This window comes from Augochlora pura, chromosome 2 (genome assembly GCF_028453695.1).
Source record: "Augochlora pura isolate Apur16 chromosome 2, APUR_v2.2.1, whole genome shotgun sequence".
Lineage (NCBI taxonomy): Eukaryota > Metazoa > Arthropoda > Insecta > Hymenoptera > Halictidae > Augochlora > Augochlora pura.
Window position 1 is genome coordinate 25,503,171 of NC_135773.1, and position 13,830 is coordinate 25,517,000.

Sequence of the window (13,830 nt, forward strand, 5' to 3'; positions counted from 1 at the left end):
ATTAATAATTTGCGGTTCGTCGACGGCCACTGTGCCTCGGCGTGTTTCCACGTACGCTCCGTCGACGGCACCGACGTAGCTTCGATCATTCGATTAATCTTCTGGTTCGATTTACACCAGGCGACCAGCAGCTGGCTCGTTGATCAATGGGGGAAACAAAAAGGTCGAATCCGTTGCTGCAAGTTCGGAGGAAAGCGTGTATCTGATGAAATTGCTAATTTCACGAAATTGCGTGTTTCTCAAATGGTTTCTCTTCGGTCTAATTTAATAATAGAGCAACAATATCGAATTTCAGTAAGGAATTATAAAAACGGGCGTAAGTGGAAAAGAAGATCATTAACTATTTTTTCCTATTAATTCTATTTGTAATACATTTTCTCGGTCCCTCCGAAATACATGACAATAGTTTCCCGTGAACGGTGTACTGCAAAAGTTTATCGTGTCGCAGCTCGGAACCGTTCCCGTCGGATTTTCAGGAAAATGTAAACGGCTGGTAAATATTCGCGCGAAATCTGCGTGTATCCAATCAGCGGTATCATTGATCACTCTATTTAAAGAAACCGATGAATAGCCGCGAGAGAAGCAGCATGACGTCAAGCGTCGAATTTCCCAGCCAACTCCGTTTAGTCTCGGGCGAAGCCAATAATCGGGCCGTCTCTGTTCACCTGGCGGGGCAGCATCGTGTCCTCTCGATTCCCGTTCGCATACTCGCTACTATGCTCTCGGCACCGCGTCGAATATTAGACGCGCGTGCTTGCTTTCGCGTGCGTTCATCCATATTCATATGGATTTTCCTGACTGCCGACAATTTCCCACCCCCCGCCCCTCCCGCCTTTTTGTCTCGTGAGAATCGTGCCGCGAAACGAGGGGTCGATCGCGATTCGTCGCCAACACGAATGAAAACGCGAATACGCGGAACAATTTGCCGCAGAGGGAGGGCGGGAGGGGAAAGCCGGTCGTGGAACGGAGCATTTTCGAGGACACGTTGAAACTGTCGATTGTTTGTCAAACTGGTGCTCTCTCGGCGAGCGACCGCCACCGTGGAAACTCTGTAGGAGGAAAAAAAAAGTAATCTGTAAATAAGCTTCTTCCCGTTAGCGGCGAGTTTGTTAAAAAGTTTTTCGAGACGTTCAAGCGAAAGAACGAATTTTGTTGGTAATAATTGGAATGGCACGACGGTTTGTCAAGTTGTTGTTTGCCGGACTGCGGTAGTTCATGCGTTCTCGCGGCGTCTCTCCGCGAAGATCGTTAAAATAAAGATGTAAACAAGTTGGATGCCGCACTGTACGGCTCTGTCCTTGCTGTGCGAGTTTGTTGTGCGAGATTCGGTTGTGATGATACTCGAGAACCGCGGGAACGGAAGACGGGATTTGCTTCGATTTCTGGATCGCTAATGGGAACCGTGTGTGTGCGGTAAACAATTCGGCGCAAATGAGGCCAGGAACGCGAACGAGATTACGGTTGTAAACTAAGGTTAAATCAATTGCGAGTATAATGGAGGCGAAGTGGCTTACGATGCTGCGTGGGAAACCCCCTGCGAGAAGCGTCGCGAAGAGTTTCGTCGGAGGGCTGGGCTCGAGGGTGGAACGGAGAGAAAGAGTCGGACGATAGAGAAACAGCTACGGCAAAAACTGCAAACAAGCTACTTTCGTCGCCGTCTGCGACTCGGATTTATGGTTTCTTCCGCGTCCACTTTGTCTGCTGGCCGTGCACAACTCTCTCCACCCCGTATGTGCACGTGCAGCAGGTAGTATTTGCGAATCTCTGTGACGACTTCAACCGAACCGAATATTCAGCGAAGGTGTTAGAATTTTAGACAGATGGGATGCGAGACTATTAATTACGAAATACATATATTTTAATATTAAACCTAACATGGTTAAAACGACCGGTTTCTAGTTTTAGAATATTACACAAGCTTTAAGAGACCTCTCTGTTTGAATAAATTACATTGCTGAAGAAAACGTTAGCCCACCGACTATAGCTATCGCGTCAAGTACGCGATTTCCTTTCGGAAAAATAGGAAGTGGGAACCCTCCGGTGTAGCACCTTGGAGTTCTAATGTTATTCAGCGACTTTCAAAGGGCGCTGGAACGTTTGAAAATATGACGCAAGTACTGGAGCGTTAACGGAAAATACAAGACGCCTTCTCCACGCTTATGCGAGATGCCCTTTGCCGGGCTCCCTGCCTTTAGTAGCATATTGTTTATTATTAACCGGTCAGGATCACGTTGGTCAAGAAAATCAACTCGTTTCCTTCTTACACCGTCCCAGTATACCTTCGCGAATAAAAGCATTAGTTAGCTTCTGTAGAATTAATTTATTTGTTATTGACGTAAGAATTATGATCTTTAGAGAGATCAACGAGGTATTAGATCATTCTTTCCACCCACGTGCAGCTATATAATTGAACAGATAATTTAGGCCCGTATATCTCTTCGCTGTTTATAATAAATGTATAGTAGCATAATTTAGTCCTCAGTTTTTCTTCTTAAGCCAAAACACTTTCTCATTTCATTTTTGTAATAGCCGAGGTAAATACTCATTTGAAACTCGTAGCGATCTGATCACAAAATCTCGGTTTATTGTATGGTAGCATAGAGATGCGTCTTGCACAGATTGGAAATGATTATCTGCGCCCAGGCTGCAGATATCTAACGGTTACAGGAAATCCCACCTAATACGCTGGAACCTTTCGCAGCGTAACGGGTCGACGTAACACAGCGCCAATTAAGTTGCTCGTTTAATCGGAATTAACGCGATGTTCACCGCTTATTGTTCGTTGACCTAATTAGATGGCCGACAGTAATGAAAAGAGAGTCGTGCGCTGTCGATGGGCGCCGCGATAGTCGTCAGCTTCTCTCGATCGCCTCGCATTCTCCCTCTCTCTCTCCCTCTCTCTTTTTCTCTTCTCCCTTTCGTCGCGAACAAGGGTCGAAAGTACCGAATACAGGCACACTTTGAGTTATCGTTGAGGAGTAACAGACTGGAAATTTCGCAGTTCTGAACCACGATACCTCTCGTTGTTCTATCTTAATGCAACCCGACGAACCTGAAAAACTACATGCCGGATCCGATTAATCACGGGGTCGAATACGTCGGTGCGAAATACGGCGGAACCGCCACGTATATTTAGACTAAGAGGCTTCGAGTTTTAAGGTCAACTTCGAGAAACTGTAACATCTTCAAAATTAGGTGAAATACAATTTGAAATACCGTGTTTGGATAGTCTTAGAACGAGTTACACAGAGAAATTATATATATAGTTATACAGAGATCCTGCTGTACTTTACAGAAATAAATTATGCTACATGTCTGAGTAAAATCACGGCAATACTACCGCATTATACGGCGACGGTTAGTCCTCAAAGGGTGTTGTATGATTAAGGAAATTCTTCGATAATGTCCGTTGAACAACTTCGAGCAACAGCAAACCTCTGGTTTTTACAGGGTGGGCCTGAATTGGTAGTACAACCGAGCAGGGGGAGATTTTATGTGGAAAGGTAAGAAACAATTTGGTATAACATTTTTTCATCCGACGAGTTTTTAAAAAATGAACGCCGAGCCAGCAAATTGCCTGAGAGAGTAAAATTGATGATTGCTCTTCTATTGGTCGCGTATTTCTGGTTGCAATCTCGCGCGCGCGCGACGACGACAAAAATATTGATAAAAACGCCGTATAAGCCGAGACTATGACAGAGACTCGAAGCTTCCAGCGAGACCAATAGATGTTGGGGCCACCAGCGGAGCATTCCCGGGTCTAGAGTAAGCGCTTTGTCTGTCAGCAAGCGGCATACGAACTTGATGACGCGCCAGCGCCGAATTCGGCGAGCATCGTTGTCACGCTCGCCACAATTATCCCGGATATCCGTCGTCTGCGCGACGCCGAAATAATTACTTGGTTTGTAACTACGGGACGGACAGGGTTACAATTATCTTAGCGACGCGTAACTCGGCTCGCATCCCCGGCTTCTCCTCGCCCCGTTCTCTTTCCGTCAGACTTCCGCGAAAATTGGAATAGTTTCGATTCCACGGCGGGATCGCGTTGCTCCCGTTTACCTGTCCTCATTCGATTTTCGATACGTTTCACTTTGTTTCACGACGCTACCCCAAGAACTTTTCCGAGACTTTCCCGACGTGTGTGCCACGGCTCCGGCCAACTTCGTTCGACTGTGTCCGACTTCGTTTGTTTATTCGCTTGCTCGACTTTCGTTGTCATTGTTGTCGAACTTTCCGTCCCAAGACAGCCAAGTTTTCATAGTTTAACTTCTCTTTTCTTTCCGTCGAACTTGGCGGGATCATCGATTTCTATTTAAATATAGCTTTTTGCCTTTCGGAGCACACGATAAAAGAGTATTGGCTGATTAATCTTGCGCAGTTAATGAAAAAGATATCGGGACAAATGGAGGTACGAATTAATTTTATTATCCCGCCTCGTTGCACGGATGTAAAATACATCGGCAGGATCGACGGGCTTTATTAACGTCATCCGATGTTTTATCGAAACAATTGATTCATTCAGGCAGCCTCGATGGCGCATAATTTGCAGTATTAAGTAAAGTGGAATATTTCGAAAACGTTCTGTACAATCTCTCGCAGGAATTGTTAACGTGGAATATAGGTTGTCTCTGTGAAAACAATGTGTCGCTTGTTCACGACTCGTCGATTCTATAAAGAATTATTCGGATAGGGATCGCAACATTATTCAAATAATAATACCAATAATATTCGACCGTGTTTGCGTTTACGTAATTACAAGAATTTATAGGAATACATCGAGGATCTGTACACTTTTAAATTGCTAGAATAATTCCTACAGAATCGAATAGAATATCCGACTAAAAAGAATTCGATCGTTATTCCGGCTAAACGTTTATGCGAAACAATTCGAAAAATTCCGAACTCTTTCATCGCGTCGCACTAGTCCAAGAATTTGCTATGACTAATTCATCCGGAGGACAAGTTCCAACAAAATTTTCCAGCAAACAGTCCGACGATCGTGTTTTGCCGCACACGTCGACCGCCGCTTCGCCGCGAAATAGTCGCGTTCTCGTTAGATTGCGACCCGCGCGGCCTGGTCGAATTTGCATGATTACGGGCGTCGATAAGGTAATTACGAGTACAGCGGCAGGCGCGATTAAAACCCCTTGTATCTGGCACGCATCACCGACGGAGAAAGAGAAAAGCAGGACGCGTCCCGCTGGAATGAAAAGAAACACCGGGGGGTGGCACAGAGCCGGTGAAACGCGATGGCGGTTGCGGATCACGCGACACCGCTGTGGATTAGAATTTATCGCGGGGCTGAATCTACGCCGGGGCAAATATTGAAATCGGGTTCGCTGGCGCGTCTGAAAAGGACGTCGGCCGGAGGGGGCGGCGGGGGCGCAGAGGTTCGTCGGGGCCCCGGGAATCGTTGAAAGGGACCTTCTCGTTCGTTTTTCCACTTTCGAGCGGGAAAGGAGATTCGCCTTTTTTCTCGATACCAGATATATTTCCTCGTTCTCACGGGCGTACCTTTTAATTATCGACGCGCCTTCGTGCCGGCCGGCTGTTAACTCGTTTGTGGCACGAGGATACATACATAAACTCTCCGTGGTCGAATTGTGTGTATTCGAGAGGTTTGTCTTTCGTTTCTCTTGGTCAACAGTGAACGTGCTCGGCCGTTGTCTTAACACTTTACCGATCGCTAGCCTATAAATCGGCTTTTTACCTCAATCGATGGCTTGTGAATCGGTTGTCATCGAACCAGCCCCTAATTCTCGCCCCCCTTTTCTTACGGTGGAAAGCGGCGGTGTCGCGAACACGCGTCGGAAGTTCATCAAGTTCGAATTCCCAGCTCAAGTTCAGCGAGTTCAAGCTGGTCGTCGCTCCTAATTGCGGCCTTTCCCTCGGCCGGCCCCCCCCGTGTCTCCCTGTATATATCAGCTCTCTCGGCGACCCTTACGAGTGGCGTGCGGACTGGTTATGGACTGGTTAGTTGATGCACCGCTGCCGGCAGTGGACTCTTCGGCGCCTCACGCTACCTCCATCGCAGACTCTGCGGCGTCCCCTTTCGACCACCCCTCCCTTCCAACACCCTCACGTCCCCTTCTCTTCTCTTCCCTTCCCGTCGCCCAACGCTCTTTTTCGTCCCACCCTCGGCCCGCCGGTCTCTCTCTCTCTCTCTCTCTCTCTCGCACCCCTTAGTCAGCCTTTCACGCTCGAACGGAGCCGCGTGTCGGAAAAACGAACCAGACGGACGCGGTTTTTCGCGGAACAACGCCGGGTTCAAAGAGTCTCCTCGCCGCTAGACAGAGTAATGGAATTCTCGAGACGGTCGCTCGATCATTCGAGCACCTTTTTTTAATCAGTGATTAAACTCTTGTCTTGCTCTAACGAGTCGTACTCGCGCATAAAAAATAATAAACTGGAGTTGAAAGGCTCGCGGTTCCCGTTTACGTAAAGTGAAACAATCGCGCACCTCTCGCAATTACGCGACGCAAAATGTATTACGAACGCGTGTAATACTTATTTCGTTGAATTCGCTCGATACGTTGCGCAACGCGGAACAATAATTCTAAAAGCGCCGCCGTTATTGCCGCGTGGACGATATCGTGATTAGAAATACGTGTTGAAAAATGAAAGAGCGTTCTTCGATCGGCTCGACCGACGTGTTACGTGGAAGAAACCACCCCCGCCCAATTATTTTATCATCCGTTTTCTCCCCGGCGAGCACGTCGATTGACTGGTTCGCCTCCTCCGCCCCTGTTTTACCTCTCGAGCAATGGCGGGACGGCCAGGAAACGTAGGAGGTCCTTGGGAGTTCGTGTCACGACAGTGCCCGGTCACGCACGCCGCTTGTTTGTTGAAAACATGGCGGAGCTTGTAAAAATAAATCATTTCTCCGGGTCCCGGCAGACGAGTGAACCCGAATGGATACTGATGGTCAGCCATAAAACCGGGGTTTAAACATTGTATCGCTCAATTCACGTTGCCGCTGTTGTCTTCTGGAACGTCTGCGAATTTATTAACCATTTACAAGAATATTTGTGTGAATTAAGATCGACGGTAGCGTCGGCGCAACATTTTATGCGATTCGCGATTAATGGTCTGCTATTGAATATTCGATTTCCAATTCCGATTGAAACTTCAGTGCAATTATCGCATAATCGCGGTTAACAATTAGAACCAATTCCGATTGATAATTATCGACTAAATCGTTGAATGTTTCTAGGCTAGCGATTTTAGTTTGATCTACGAATTGAAATCGATTAACTGCGGTCCGCGTAATTCTGATATTATAGAGAAGCGATTAATTAAACAATTGAAAACCACTGACCCGCGATTACCTGTAATTAGAAATTGCCGGTAACGATAATCGAAATGTTTCATTTGTTGCTCAGCGGTGACCGGTATATACGCGAATGCTTTGCTTTCATCGATGATATCGTTGTATCATCTTCTACTTTCATCAATATTCCAATTATTGTAAATCGTAGCGCATTAATATTTCTTAATCATGTATTTAGTGATGATTTATATTTTATATATTCGCAATTATGATAATATCGAATGGCAATTAGCGTTTAATTGACTGTCGTAGCTAGAATGCGGATATCATGAATTTATGGCGAAAATGAGTAATTGAAATACAGTACAATGGAGATGCCAGTAGAATATAAGTATCTTGTTGCACGCTTCTCAATTTATTGGAAATTGTCAACTCATTATTAACGGCTGCAGTCTCTTTGGAAACTGTGCTAGTTACTGTAATTATACCCTGTATATTGAATTTGTTTTCATATTTCGCTTGAACGCAACGCTTTTACGAAACAAGCAATTAATCCTTTGCACTCGACTGGTGACTGGTTATCTCCTCTTCTGCGCAATTGACGTAGACAATTTTTAGTTTGTATAAAAATATAGTTGTCATTTAGACTACGATCGAAATCGTTCGAAATTTCCAAGAGCATCCCGCGTCTCGGGTTGACGGAAGTTGACCGAAATTGGAAATCGCAAAGTGGTTTGCAGACGCATTCTCATCCCGAAGCGTTTAACCCATTTGTAACCTATGAGAGATCCATTTGGGAATTTGAAGAGACGACAGAGCGGAAAGTCTTACGGAATCGTTCGGTAAATATTTGATACTCGGCGTTTCGTTCGCGTCGCCGGTGTTTCCCGCTAGGGAAGAAGCACGGAAACACCGCCGACCGGACTCGATCGTTCATTCTTTTCGTGATCGATCACGGGGCGGGGGGGCACGGCGAGAATTCATCGAGTTATCCTACGGGCAATATCGACAGGACGAAAAAGTTTCTCCTTGTTCGACAGCGCTTTTGCCCCCGGGAAAATTGCTTTCGCGTTTTTAACAGGAAGTCGATAATCGGGGTGAACGCGGAGAACGAGGCGAGTAAACAACGTTGTCAAAGCGAACGAATTCGCCGCGGAGGGGGAGGGAGGACCGGCTATATTAATATTCATCGTGCTCCGAACGTTAACGAAAGAATAGAACCGCGAAGTGCTTCTCGGCGCATTTTCGGTGCCATTAACCCCTACCCGTACTTTAGCGAGTCAGACTCGCGATGAAGATTTTTGCCCAAACATGAATATCGCGAGTCAGACTCGCGAACAGATACTTGGGTCAAACATAAACATCGCGAGTCAGACTTGCGAACAGATACTTGGGCCAAACATAAATATTGCGAGTCTGAGTCGCGAACACATACTTGAGCCAAACGTAAACATAACAAGTCGAGCTCGCGGACTGATTTTTTGCCCGTTACGCTCGTGACTGAATGTTAGTTCCTCTCAGTACCTCGGAACAGTTAGACGCGATTCTTGTCGTTGCTGTTACGAGGCAGTTCAATTATTAAAATTTAAGAAACCCCTTCAAAATGCAAGGTACAAAAGTGTGTAGTGAAGGCTGTGATATTTTAGTATCGCGTAAAATTGACTGAAAGTAGAAGAAATATATACTCGTTGCGCTGGTGAATGAAAAAAGAAACACCGGCAGGGAAAAAAGCAAACGGGGCAACTGAAAAACAATTATCGGAAACGGTTTTACGACAGAAAGAGCGGCGGTGGGAGGGAGGGAACGTGAAGTATGTCGAGCGTAGAACGAATAATGAAGAAGATATTTTTCATTTCACTGCGAGTCGCGGATTCTTGGCGGTACGACTTTTGCAATTACCAACGTTCCGTCGAAACAATGACCCCCTTATTAAACTGACTCTCTAGGTGGAAACCGACAGCGCGGGTTCCAGATACGTGGTTTACGTTGTTATCAAACCACGGTTGATTCTTTCAAGCGTATAATCACGGCAACTTCTCTCGACGACTGTGCAACGAAGCTACCGTTATGCACCCGTGATCCACGGTTGTAACTGAATCAGCGCAGAATTTCAGGCATTCGGACGCCGTTTGCGTTTTGCTATTCTGACGGCTTTCACCACTTGGGTATTTGATAGATGTCACCGAACTGTAGAAACATTTTCTAAATAATAGAATAATATGGTAAAGTAATTTTAGAAAAATGTTTGAGAAGGTATCAGAGATAATTAATGAAATACTCTCGTCTGTGTAAAGTAATGTTTGAAGATTTATTTAACGTCACAGGGATAGCTAAAAGTGCTGGAAATGATTTGGCAATTCAAAAACCCCTAAAATTATAAAAATATCTACGTAGATCATTGATTTTAAGCTGACTTACTGAATTTACTACTTATTATTTAGTTTCAAATTTTTTAAATACTGGATGACCGATTTTTATTGGTCGAACAAACTACCGCAGACATGAAATATAAATTTCGATGTATATTCGTGTCCTAAAAAAAAGGATAATGGCGAGTACCGGGTGAAAAAGGGGACACCACGAGAGCCATGTTTATGGAGAAACCCGTCGCCGGGCGAAACGGAATCGAAATAGCCACTCGATTTAGCCGCGCCCATGGCCATTCCCTGGGCACCGCGGTTTTCGTGACGCGAGCCTCGTGTCTCGTGATTCTTTAACGAGCCGCGAACATACGTGGCCCCGCGGCCTGGACGTTTTTCTCGAGTCCTTTTTCTCGCCCGGCGTTCCCAGCGACCGCAATGAAATCGAAACGGCGAATCGCATAGGTCGCCGTACGCTGCCGAATCGCCATGGTAAATTATGAACGTCGCGTGCCGACCGGTCTCTCTCTCGAGTATATCGATTCGTCTGTCCGGGCTGCGCGCTTAGCTTTTTCCGGACGCTCGTCCGTCTTTTCAATTTCCAAAGCGTGTATCGTCGTCGTCGTCGTCGTCGTCGGGACCGTGGAAACCCGCCTCGGCCCGACCTGCATTATTTATCCCACGATTATACGACTCTGTCTTTCGCTACCGCGCAACAAACCGAGCCAGACGCTTCCGCGGCTTGAAAACTTAATTAACGGATTATAAGATTTTATTAAACGTTGATCCTCGCGATTACGCGTCCTTCGCGGACGTTGTTACTCTAATGCAGCCGCTGCTGTTTAGATCTTCAGACGCTCGCATCGAAGTATCGCTTCTGACGCAGCGTGTTATTATCTATTGCAAATGTTATTTGTCTGTGACTGGAAGACCAGGCGTCGGCGTCCCGTGACGCGAATCGTGCGGGATCGGCGGCGAAATGAAACGCATCGGGGATATGCGCGTCGCGAAGACGCGTCCGGCTAATGAAATGCTCGCGCCGTATCTGCGAATAGGAACGTTACGAGTAATTTAGTCGAACGTTAATTAGCATGTAACGAAGGAGTGTAGTGGGTCGAATCACGGGATTTTCATTGTTGGGCGGGCGCGTTCGTATGCGAGTCGCGCGTTCCCGATTCCTATGCTAAACGCGTATTATCGCGTTATAGCCGCACGAGCGAGCGTCGCCGTCACGTTCCGCTTCGTTTTCGAGGCGACGACACCGTACGGCCGAGAATTTTTACGCGCGCGTGCCGCACGGGGATTGATCGGCCCGCGCCTGGAAATTCCGTACGCGCGACCGTTCAGAGTAAACTCGCTTCGGCCGCGACGCATCGTGTATCGAAACGAGCGAAACGCAGGCCAAATTGCAGAAACGTTACGAATTATCCGAACGAGAGTGTGTTTCAGGGATTTTCAGATCGCCGACTGCGAAAATATCAGATTAATGGTCCGATTAACCCCTTGCACTCGAAGCCATTTTTACTGTAATTCTATAATCATTTTTCATATGACAAAATGCTTTTAATGTCGGAAAAGTGTAAAGATTATAAACGACAAAAAAGAAGAAACTTCAAACCCCTGGAATCGATGCGGACGATTTTTATTTCGAACGAAGACCTCGCGGTCCAATCATAACGAATCGAGATTCTCGCAGGCAAGAGGGATTATTCGAGTTTCTTTACGAGGGCCCCCGCAAGCTCCGGCGGTATCGGTGTTTTCGCTGCTTCGCGGCTATGACGTCATAACGTTACTCTCGTAATCTTATCGCGTTCCGGAGCTGGCCGCGCCGTCGTCGTTTAAAACGCGGGATTTACGACGGTCCTTTAGCACGCGTTTTATTGCCAAACGAGTTCTTGCGTAAGCTTTTATTAAGAGCCAGCAGACCACGGCTGGCTATATTAGAATACAGATAATACGATGTGCCACGATTCGGGGCACATCGATGCTCGAAATATTTATCCGGAGCGCTGGCCGCGCAATCTCGAGCTTTCGACCGGCAGCATCGCTCCTCGACCGTCTCGTCTCGTCTCGTCGATTCAAATACGAGAAGTTCCCGGTATTTTCTGTTCCATTGGACTCCAATGGGCGCCGAAGTTCCTGGTACAGCATTCGGCAACCTATTGCGCTATTAGATCCCTTAAGAATACCATAGTTACTGATCTAGTTTCCGAAGAACGAGGCCCCCAATGGCGACGGTGTATTTCAATTTCGACGAAGCCGTAATACGAACCTTTATTGAAACAGTCTCTCCTGTTCGGCTTGTAATTTATTTTCTAGACCCAAGGGAATAATTTTCCTATCACGATCGGTATACCTCGGCGAACGAAGCGTTAAAACCGCGCCCGGCTTGCGAGCCAACAATTCCTTTTGAACGGCTAATAGTTGTCACCTACGAGCATGAATGGAGAGAAAAAAGGTCGGAGGATACTGCTTGCGTAACACCGTGAGCTACAGTAACTGCTGTACCACTGTTCGACACAATTCGTTTCGCTCGGACCATTCGAACGTGGAGTCTCATTGTTAACGTAACGGGATTATGGCAGGGTGGACAGGTATTACGAAAGATCGGGTCTTTTCTTACGGAGTGCAAGCTACGGTGCAGCAACGTTTGTCGCGCGAACGTTAAAATGCTATTTAACCGTAACTAATATACGTACACGATCGTTTATGGGGGTTAACGTTTAGCGATTACTATTACCGGTGGTAATACAGTTTTCGATCGTTTATGGATAATAAAATTTTCCGATGAAAAGGGCGATGAAAAGTTTTTCCTCCTTCGACAGTTTACGGAAAATTAACAAAGCCAGCCCGGAAAGAAATCGAGAGATCGAGTGTCGAAGTGTGGTCCGACCTCATTAATTACGAAGTTATTAAAACGGGGCCACTCGTCTTGGTCGGAACCACCGCAAACATAAGCTTAACCCGGATGATCGATGAGAGGTCGACGTTCTCCGAGCGACCAAGATACCTTGCGCGCCACGGTCGGTACAGTAACCGGAGTAGGGCATCATTTCAGCAAATGCTCCTTTAAACGATCACTCGAATAAAAAGCTATTTGTTAGCTGTGGAAGTTTATATAAGATACCAAAGTAATTGCTTACTGTTTGTATAGATCTAAATAGGTTATTTAAAGTTACCTAAATTTATTTTTATTAGTTATACATTTGTATACATTTCTCGTTACACCTAAATTAGTCAGCGCATCTGCGTCATTTATTTAATGGGCTAGAAAATAATTTATAACAAATCTAGAATTATAGAATTAATTTCCACCACAAAAATGCGAAGATTCGAGTAACAAATAGCGCGGCATAGAACGCGTTGATAAACCTCTTCACGGCTAAGTGTTGCATTCGATGTTGCAACAAATGTTACTTCTTCGTGTAATCCAAAAAATGCTTGTTCACTGGACGATGCTCATCCACGAGACACGCCACAATTTTTCGAACAATTAGATTTCATTGAGTAAACGGTCGTCTACGAACTTGTCGCGATGCGAATTAGGACCCGCGAGAGATCTTCCCCAATTTGTCGTCGGAGGCCATGCTCGTTGAAGCGAGATTAATTCGAAGATGGTCTAATCGCGGCATGAAATTCTGAGCACGCGCACGCGTTTCGTGGATTTCTCGTCACGCACCGGCCAGAGAAATATATCGCCGCCCTTGCCGAATTAATGGCCGTTTCCGTGCGACCGGGTCCGCAGTAAAAATACCGGAAGCGATATCGAGTCTCTCTCTGTGCCACGGGGGGAATCCTCGGATAAGTCGTCCGCGAAACCGGGACGAGCGTGTTCCGTCGTAAATACGTCGAGCGGGAGCGGTCGCGTTCCATCAGTTCTCCCGTAGTATACGCGCCATTAAATCGAACCGGCCGATTTAACGGACAATGAATTACAAACCACCGCCGCAAAACGGACAGTTACGCGGACGCCGGACGAGTTTATAGGTGTTTATTACGAATCGGACCGCGGCCGCGTTGTTTTCCGAATTCGCCCGGGCAAAGATCGTCCAGTTTCCCCTCCAATGGGACTTGTCGTCAGCCTGATCGACGTAGTGTCTGATCTCTACGATACAGAATTTCTTACAAATAGTATTTAAATTAATCGGTTAGCTGTGACGCCTACTTTTCAGCGAGACAGAACGTTAGTTTTAGTTGATA

The 13,830-nt window shown here is 46.3% G+C and overlaps 1 protein-coding gene across 5 annotated transcripts in view; it reads left to right on the forward strand.

Annotated features, from left to right (window-relative positions):
- Hnrnp-k (Heterogeneous nuclear ribonucleoprotein K) overlaps window positions 1-13,830 on the forward strand; it is a 136,515-nt gene that overhangs the window by 64,054 nt on the left and 58,631 nt on the right. For 2 of the 5 annotated variants that reach the window (XM_078196353.1, XM_078196354.1), the window contains one exon: window positions 3,451-3,503. The exons of the other annotated variants lie outside the window; for them this stretch is intronic. In XM_078196353.1, the coding sequence (XP_078052479.1) occupies window positions 3,494-3,503 (10 nt within the window). In that variant the 5' untranslated portion in view covers window positions 3,451-3,493. The remainder of the gene's footprint in view (window positions 1-3,450; window positions 3,504-13,830) is intronic. 5 annotated transcript variants of the gene reach the window in all.